The sequence below is a fragment of the Gekko japonicus genome, unplaced genomic scaffold (assembly GCF_001447785.1).
Source record: "Gekko japonicus isolate JY-2015 unplaced genomic scaffold, Gekko_japonicus_V1.1 scaffold186, whole genome shotgun sequence".
Taxonomy (NCBI): domain Eukaryota; kingdom Metazoa; phylum Chordata; class Lepidosauria; order Squamata; family Gekkonidae; genus Gekko; species Gekko japonicus.
In genome coordinates this window covers 763,874-773,834 of record NW_015174279.1, presented here as the reverse complement: position 1 = coordinate 773,834, position 9,961 = coordinate 763,874, and the positions used below count along the sequence as shown (strand labels likewise).

Below are 9,961 nucleotides of genomic sequence, written 5' to 3'. Positions count from 1 at the left end.
TGAAACGGCTAAAACATTGAGAGAAAAGGAAATACCATATAGATGGTTAGCTCTTGGACATTTGGCTGTGAATATAAAAAATAAAACATTCACAGCACATAATGAGATGACGGGAAAAAACTTGTTGAAGCTGTTATGAAATTGAAAGATGGGGAGCTGTGAGGGGAACAATATACTTTGGCATTGATAGCTAGGTTATAGGATAAGTAAGAGGTAAGAATTCCAAGCAGGATGTTTTAATACAAGAGTAGACTGTTTCTCTTAACATGTTTATGAAGGATAGAAATATAGAAGAGGTGTTTAACTTGAAGTTTAGAGTTTGCAGTGCCATAAATGGGTGTAGCAAGGAGGCGATGAGTGTGCCCCGCCCAAGACCTCCGTATATAGGGAGAGAGGTTATTTGGCCTCTCGCTGTAGAGGGGTTCTCTACAGCGCCCATAATCGGAGGCAACCCTTTCAACTCTTCGTTTTAGGTACAGAAGAAGAAGATAGAAGAATATAGCATTATGTGAGTTAGTAGAAACTGTAGTTTTTGTGTGGTATTATGAGGATTAATAAGTTATGGGGAAGTTGGATGGGATCCATAAACGGGTAAGATAGGGGCATAAGAAAAGAAGAGGGATTAAAAGAGAGAGAATTTTTTTTTTCCTTTTGTTTGTATGTTTGTTTCAAGATTGTTTAAAAATGGAAAATGAGCATATCAATTAAAAAAAAGAACCAGGACCTACCATTGGTGGCTGCATGTGAACCACCAATCTGCAAGCATGCAGCAGGAAGTCATGTGACAGTCATATGAAAGAGGAAGAGCTAGAATTATGTCATGGGTATCAAGGCCAGAGGAGCAGACCAACAGAGCTGGAGATATGAGAAGCACAAGTAGAAAGCCAAAAGATGTATCATAGAGGAAAAAGCTAATGGCAAGAGAGCCAGCGTGGTGTAGTGGTTAAGAGTGGCGGACTCTAATCTGGAGAACTGGGTTTGATTCCTCACTCCTCCACATGAAGCCTGCTGGGTGATCTTGGCCCAGTCACAGTTCTTTCATAACTATCTTAGCCCCACCTGCTTCCCAAGGTTCCTGCTGTGGGGAGAGAAAGGGAATGGTACTCCTTAAGGTAAAGTAGGGTATAAAAACCTACTCTTCTTCTTCAAATGGAGGAAGCCATTTTGTTGCTCTTAGAGCACAGCCTTTGTTCACCAAAAAAGGAGCAAAACAAAATGGCAGCATTGTAGCCGCTCACAACCCAGCTCAATGACTCACCTAATGGTCACAATCCATTTGTTGAAGATCCATGATCTAAAATATCTTCTTACTGTATGTTCGTGTACATTACCATTCTAGTCTGTGTATCTGTGCAACTAGGTCTACAGTATGCATAAAAGTTCTTGCACCCTACAACTGTGGAACTCCCTAGAGCACTGTTGAAACTGTTAGAAAATTGAAATGTTCCTGTTTAAAGGTTAAATGTATCTGAATGTGGTAAAGGATATCAGGGAACAGGCACAGTCCATGATACTGCCCTTGTTCAAATTTGCCAGCTTTGTTGTTACTGACACTTGTGCCAAAGGCAGTTTAGATTTCATTGATGAGTTCTTGTTCTTTGAACAGCTTGTCACGTAACTTTCAACGTACATCCAGCCTTTGTCTGGAGCAACTCCTTAGATTGTGTACAGTGGCACAGTTTCATATGCTTTTATCTTAAGAGCTGGATTTAGTATTATGTTTTTAAATTAAAGTTGTATTAAGCCATCTAATTTTCTTGCTTCTGGTGCATGATTGTACCTTGAGAAGTTTTAACATTAGAAGATTTACATGGTAGCTGGCAGATTCAGAGGTGACATTGCATCTGGCTTTAGAGTCATCCTGAATCAAGCAGTGGTATACATTTGAAGAGAACGTGACTTGGACCCTAAGCCTCACTTTCATTTGTAAACCATTAGGGCCCTTGCAAAGGCACTCCTCTGCCGTGTATTTTCCCCTGGTGCTTATTAGTTTACTGAAAGATGCTGGTGTTGCATAAGCAGAAGTTCCTAGTATCAGAGGATTGCTCCTACAGCAGAAAAGGGGACCACACAAAATGGAAGCTAGGCTTAGGATCGAAACCTATAAATGTATTACGGATTTTGAATAATCTTACTCAAAACAGAATCCATAACAAAAACTTAACCTGGAGCAAAGTTCTGTTGTTTCATGCACACACTTTGCTTCATACAATAAAGCTACATGCTTGTCAATTTTGCAGTTAGCTGTAGCAGCTTTCAACAAAGGAACTGTTTAAATAGCCATTATTTCTGTGCCTCTTTTTCTTAAGGTACTCAGCATTATAACTCACTTTGTTATGAGCTAAAGTAACAAATGTTACCTGGTATAGAGATTATATCTGCTTACAGTTGTCCTAAATATTTATTTAGACAATTACAGAAGAAAAAAGGAGCCTTCTTGTTTAACCAAATGTATCACTTCATTGGCCTTGCTTGTTCCTTTCAGACAAAAGTTGGAGGTGCAAGCCAAAGTGGAGGAAGTTTTGAAGAAGTTCTCAGTTCTACTGCCCATGCCAGTGCCCAGAGTTCCAGTGTGGGCACTCGACTTCCAGAAACAGAAGAGGAGCTTCAGTGCTAGATTGAAGAGATGGTATTGGTTTTCTCCACAGCTCTGCTTAAGACCAATTCAGCTATGTATGTAAGCACTGCATATATTTTTCATGTGAATAGTTGTGACTGAGTGGGGAAACGTTACTTTGAACCAGGAAGCACCAAATACAACCACCATGATTCCCTTGTTCGGACTTACAGGCAGATTTATGGTACATATTCAGAAATGGCTCCTGGGTTTCTAGCATTTTTCTTTGTGGCTGTAGAACATGGAACCTGGGGAAAATAAATGGGTCCTACATGTCAGCAGACTCAGTGTCATTTTATAAATGCTTCTTTTCCATATCCAGCTTCTATAAGAAATGGTTGTTCTACTTTTGAAAATGACCTCTACAAATGTTGTACTTTATAGAAATTTGTCCATATGTGTATATATGTTTATATATTTTCAGAAATTGGTTCAAATAATATATGCTTTAAATTGGATTTCTGAAACTTGGTATTGTGAACAAGTGACTAGCTTGTCCTTAATTTCTTATTTCTTCTCATTTCTACATATGTACCTGCTTTGATCTTTGACTGATTTTATTTAAAGGTCAGGCTGCAGTTTTAGACATGGCATTTGTCCTACGTCTACAACCCACTATTGTTCTACTATTATTATTTGATTCACTGTGACTTGGTGGATTGCTACCTTTTGTAACGAGCCTTCAGTGCCACAGCAGAAGTATTTCTTTGTTACCAATAAACTGTTTTCCTCTACTCAAGGTCTCTGGCTGGACTCTTGCTGCAAGCTGCTGTTTCTTTACAGTCTAAAAGTAAACAATGTAAGAGAATTGAGGTGTTCAGAAACAACTTTTTTTGCTGTCAAGTTAAGCAGCGCTATTTAGCTCCTGTTCTAGAATAGTTTTTAAAATGTTTTAAAAACATTTTGTTAAACATCTCATCAAAATCCTTTGTTTTAATTAAGACAAACTTGATGAAGACAAAAATAAGAACATAAGAAGAGCCCTGCTGGATGAAACCAATGGTCCATCTAGTCCAGCATCCTGTCTCACCCAGTGGCCAACCAGTTCCTTTGGATGGCCAATAACAGGGCATAGAAGCTGAGACCTCCTGGCACTGGGATTCAGAGAATTAGTGCCTCTGGATGTGGAGGTTCCCCTCAGTCACCATGGCTAATAGCCATTGATAGGTTTGTCCTCCATGAATCTGTCTAACCCCCATTTAAAGCTGTTAATTCCTGTGGCCATCCTCTGGCAGTGAATTCCACATTTTAATCACTCTCTGTGTCAAGTAGTTATTTCTTTTGTTCATCCTGAACCTACTGCCCATCAGCTTTATTAGATGCCCTTGAGTTCTAGTATTTTGGGAGAGAAAAATTTCTTTCTCAACTTTCTCCACCCTATGCATAACTTTATAAACCTCTGTTTACGCCCCCCCCCCCCCAGCTGTCTCTTTTCTAAACTGAAAAGTCCCCAACTCTTCAGCCTTTTCTTACAGGGAAGGTACTCCAAGCCCCTAATCATTACCCTCTCTGTACTTTTTCCAGCTCTGCAATGTCCTTTTTGCGATACAGTGACCAGAACTGTACACAGTATTCCAAATGAGATCTATATAGGGGCATTACAATATCAGCCATTTTATTCTCAGTCCCTTTCCTAATAATCCCTAACACAAAGCTTGCCTTTTTCACCTCTGCAGCACACTGGGTGGCCACTTTCATTGAGCTATCCACTACAACGCCAAGATCTTCTTCCCCCCCCTCTCAATCTTAGCAAGTTCATATCCCATTAACCTATATGGGAAGCTGGAATTTTTTGTCTCAATGTGCATACACTTACCAACATTGAACTTTTTTTGCCACATTGTCACCCAGTTTGTGGAGGTCCTCTTGGAGTTCTTCATAGTCATCCTGGATAATTTTGTGTCATCTGCAAACTTGGCCACTTCCAGATCATTGATGAATAAAATAAATAGTACTGGCTCTGATCCCTCTGGGACCCCACTGCTTACTTCCTTCAATTGTGAGAATTGTCCATTGATTCCTGCTCTTTGCTTCCTGTCATTTTAGCAGTTTTTAATCCATACAAGAACCCGTCCTCCTATCCCATGACTGCTAAGTTGACTCAGGAGTCTTTGGTGAGGTACCTCGTCAAAGCCTTTTGAAAATCCAGGTATATAATGTCTACCGGGTCACCATTGTCTACATGCTTGTTCACTTTCTCAAAGAACTCCAAAAGGTTGTTGAGGCAGGACTTCCCTTTGCAGAAGCCATGCTTATTTTCCCTTAGCAGGCTTTGTTTCTCTATGTGCCTAACAATTCTATCTCTGATTACAGTTTCTAGTAATTTGCCTGGGACAGACATTAGGCTGACCGGCCTGTAATTTCCTGGTTCCTTTCTGGATTCCTTTTTAAAAATTAGTGTAACATTTGCTACTCTCTTCTGGTACAGCAGCAGAATTTAGTGATAGGTTATACATATGGGTTAGTAGATTAACTGTGTCACATCTGAGTTCCTTAAGAATTCTCAGGTGTATACCATTAGGATTCAGAAACATTCCAGTTTTTAATTTCCCCAGTAGGTCTAGAACTTCATCCCTAGTCATCTCAATTCGGTGCAGTTCTTCAGACTTTCTTCCTGAAAATAGGGGCTGTGGCATGGATATGTTCCCCACATTTTCCACATTGAACACAGAAGCAAAAAACTCATTGAACTTCTCTGCCATCTCCCCATTTTCCTTTAGCAATCCCTTTATTCCTTTGTCATCCAAAGGCCCCACTGCTTCTCTGGCTGGTCTCCTGCTCCAGATATATTTTTTAAAATTTTTGTCTTGATGCTTTTAGTGACCTGCTCCTCAAAATCTTTTTGCATGCCTATTTATTGACTTAACATTTCTTTTGCCAGAGCCTGTGGTCCCTCCTGTTCAATTCATTGGGGCAGACCTTCCACTTTTTCAAAGAAGCTGCCTTACTTTTTATAGCTTCCTTGACTTGTGTTGTTAACCATACAGGCCTTCGTTTAGACTTGGCAGTACCTTTCCTAACCTGTGGAATGCATTCTATATGAACTTCAATTAGTGTGGTTTTTAATAGCTTCCAAGCATTCTCTAGGGATTTGACTCTGTTGTGTTTCCCCTTCAGCTTCCTTTTTACTATTCCCATCATTTTTATACAATTCCCTCTTTTGAAATCAAATGTTACAGTTTTGGACTTCAGAGGTAACTTTCCATTGATTTGATTGCTGAATTTAATAGCATTGTGGTCACTGTTCCCAACTGGTGTAACAACCTCTTCATCTCTCACCAGGTCTTGAGACCCGCTCAGAATCAAGTCCAAGATCACTACCCCTCTGGTTGGCTCTGTGACCAACTGTTCCAGTGCACAGTCATTTATGATGTCTAGGAATTTCATTTCTACAGCATGACTCGAGCACATGTTTACCCAGTCAGTGTGAGGGTAATTGAAGTCTACTAGTATAATAACATCATCTGCTTTAGAACAAATTTAGAGTCCAGTGGCACCCTTAAGACCAACAAAGGTTTATTCAAGGTAGGAGCTTTCATGTGCAAGGCACACTTTTTCAAATACATTGGAATGGTGTATCAGGTTCAAACTTATAGATCTTACACACCATTCTAATGTATTTGAAAAAGTGTGCCTTGCACACAAAAGTTCATACCTTTAATAAATTTCTGGTGGTCTTAAAGGTGCCACTGGACTCTAAATTTGTTCTGCTGCTTTAGACCAACACAGCTGACCAACTGGATGTATCATCTGCTGCAGCCACCGCCCTTATTTCCAATAAAGAACCATCTCAAGATCAGCCTCAAGGGTTTGATCAGGCAGGCAATAGTACACCCCCACTTTTAAATAACCCTTAGGGCCCAGTATTTCCACCCATATATAGCTTCTGTTGGGGAGTTAGTTCACCTGATGTTTTCTAACTTATTTGATTCTATGCCCTCTTTGATTTACAATGCAACACCAACAACAACCTGTCCCTCCCAATCCTGCCTATAGAGCTTATACCCAGGAATGACTGTATCCCATAGATTTTCCCCATTCCACCATGTTTCTGATACTACTATATCTAAATTATCATTGAACACCTAGCACTCCAGCTCCCCCATCTTGGCTTGGAGGCTTCTAACATTGGCATATAGACACCGATAACGTGTTTCCCTCGCCTTCCTCAGCCCCTAAGTCGCCATGGTGCCCTCACTCCAAAGTTCTATTATGGTCTAATTGTTATTACTCTGAGTAAACAATCATCCCTTCGGACTGTCTTGTCTCAAACTGGAGGCTCCCCAGCTCCTGTCAGCTTCCCCAGTTTAAAAATAGAATTGGATTTATACCCCGCCCTTCACTCAGAGTTGCTTACAATCTCCTTCCCTTCCTCTCCCCACAACAGATAGGTGTGGCTAAGAGAGCTCTGAGAGAATTGTGAGTGATCCAAGGTCACCCAGCTGGCTGCATGTGGAGGAGTGGGGAATCAAACCCAGTTCTCCCATCACTCTTAACCACTACATCAGACTGTTCTACCACATTTTTGATAATAATCGCCAGCAGCCTTGTTCCCTTCTGGTTCAAGTGAAGCCCATCTCTTCTGTGCAGGTTCAGCTTGTCCCAGAAAGTTCCCTAGTGCCTAAAAATCTAAACCCTTCCTCCTGGCACCAGTTTCTCATCCACACATCGAGACTCCTGATCTGTGCCTGTCTAGCTGGCAGCAGCAATTCTGAGAATGCTACCTTTGAGATCCCGGCCTTTAATGTTCTGCCTAGTAAACTAATTTTTTCCTCCAGGACCACACGACTACATTTTCCCAATGACATTGGTGCAAATGTGCGCCATGACTGCTGCCTCCTATCTAAGTACATGATGTCCACAACCTTCAAACAAAGCAGGCAAGTTGCTATACGGTCAAAATGCCTGTCACAGATCCGACTCTGTATTTTCCTAATGATCGAATCACCCAGTACCAGAAGCCCACCTCCCCCCAAGCACTCCAGAAGTATTCTTGGCACCAGAGGATACTGGTCACTTCTAAGGGATCGGATCCCTCCCCCTCAGATTGATGTAGTATTTCAAAGCACACAAAAGCTTATACCTTGAATAAAACTTTGTTGGTCTTAAAGGTGTCACTGGACTCAAACCTTGTCCTAGTCAACATGTTTTTTCTCTTAAAAGCCTATTGATTTACTGCTGATTAAGGGGTAAGAAACACGTGCCTAATCCCTATGGTAACATTTAGTTCAAGATGATATGTTATGTAATGTTATTGCCGTCAGAATTTTACTTATGCTTCACTTCAAATGGCTTGGTCAAGGCAGGGGTGGGCGGGCAGGTGCTAAGCATGAAAATATATCTTCTGTAACTTCACTGGTGAAAACATGTGCAAGAAACATAGGCGTTCCAGTTGAGACAGCACCACTTTTCTTGTAACAGTTTGTGCCTACCATGAGCCTTGACTTACACATGAATGGGAGCTATAGGTGACATCTTCCAAAGGCTGATTCATACAACTAGCGCCCACCTTTCTTAAGCAGAAATTAATGTGGGAAAATATCACATATTGAGTCCCCTGTACTGCGACTATTTTACAGAGGATAGAATGGGACTGAATCTTTTTGGCACTGTATTCTGTTGAGCTAGCTATCAGAATCATAATGGTTTATACAAAATTTCAGCAAACCGATCTTTGCAAAAAAACAACAACCCCACCTGTGAGAGCCTCAGCTGAGGCTGAGAGGTTAGGTATAGATTATGTTAAATTCTTGTCTTCAGCAGTGTCCCCCCCCCCCCTTCACAAGAACATGGAAATTCTTCTCTCTACATGATAACCAGCAAACATCTGTATGGAATAGGTGTAAACTGAATTTGGCTCCAGCTTCTTCACACAAGGCTTTGAAAACTGGAATTTGTGGCATTGCCTCAGATGTGGTTAACAATTTTAACAATGGCAGAACAGACCTTGAAAAGAGGAAAGAATCTTCATGGCATATTGATGAAGCATACAATGTTGAATTTGGTGTGTGTTCTGGGGGGAGAGGTCAGCAACATGCACCACAAATACCCATCAGCAACTGTGCCCTTTCAGTGAATATGCCAAATACCATTTGCACACTCCATCTCCTTATGGGCAATTAAGGGTTCCTTCCTGAATGCACCTTCTTCACAGGTAGCTGTGATGTTCTCTGAATTGCTGATGTCATAGTTCTCAGAGGTGTCTTTTGAGAATTTAGCATAACACTACTAGCACTTGAACACAAGTGACAACAGCTGTTCATTTATCTACCAAGAAACACAAAGTAGGAGCTTGAAATTGCAACTACTTGATCCAAAATGTCTGTTCATCTTTCTTGCGTGTTGCTCACCAAGGACAATCCTCACTGCTTCTTCTAGACATAGCTCAAGAAGATCCTCAGATTGTATAGAATGTCTTAAATTCAGCACTATGGAAAGTTATACTGAGGACGGCAAGAACAGGTTTTGTCTGAGCAAAAGATCCCACTGAATCTACACAAAAAATTTTAAGGATGCATTCCTTTTTAAAACATCACTCTCTCTCTCTGCAAACTATGTGACTTGGTTCAATATGATCCTTTAATCTACTGGGTTTCATGCTCTCCACACAAAGGACATTACTGCAGAGAATACGCCGAGGCCTTTCCGTGGATATGCAATGCAAGCTCATGTGGGCATATTCTTGAGAGGGGTGCATAGTGATCATTACTACAAACAGGTCAGTTGTCCCTCCCCCTGGAGAGCGGACTCCAGTTCAGCATATAAACATTAACAAACTCTACCCAAGCTTGACTCTTACACTAGAGCAAGGCAGTTTTCACCTGTCCAGTAGCCCCCACCCCCTTGGCTGAAATTGATCATGCTGTTAAGGTACCAAGTGGACAGGCTACCCACTTGCCTGGCCTATTCCCCATTGCAAGAAAGCTGATCTTGGCCCCTCTTGCAGATTGTCCCATCTTCATCCTTTATCTAAGAATCACTACGTATTTCACTTGATCCCCGATTTTTTAAAAATGGGAACACTGTCACTCTTTGATGAGAGCTGCCTAAATCAAAGCAGTGTGCACAGGAGACTGTCCAAGCTATAAGCCCTGGAGTCAGGCCCGTAGCTAGGACCTTTTTAGTGGGGGGGGCCCTGGGGAAAGTGGGGGGGGCAAGTCATTGTTCTTACCTAGGGTTGCCAAGTCAAAATAATGCCGTAATGGGGGACTCCTGGCGCGAGGAGGGGGCCCACAAAACCCACGGGGGGGTGACCCCGTGGGCCCCATGCGAGCTACGGGCCTGCCTGGAGTTGCTTATGCCACCTTAAGGCCAATGATCAAAACCAACACACCCCACTGGTAG

The 9,961-nt window shown here is 41.6% G+C and overlaps 1 protein-coding gene across 1 annotated transcript in view; it reads left to right on the top strand.

Moving 5' to 3' along the window:
- The window catches only part of TPD52L1 (tumor protein D52-like 1), a 76,961-nt gene extending 74,334 nt beyond the window's left edge, over window positions 1-2,627 (top strand). Inside the window, exon 8 of the mRNA XM_015423836.1 lies at window positions 2,486-2,627. Coding sequence (XP_015279322.1) covers window positions 2,486-2,617 — 132 coding nt within the window. The 3' untranslated portion in view covers window positions 2,618-2,627. The remainder of the gene's footprint in view (window positions 1-2,485) is intronic.
- The last annotated feature ends 7,334 nt before the right edge of the window (window positions 2,628-9,961 follow it).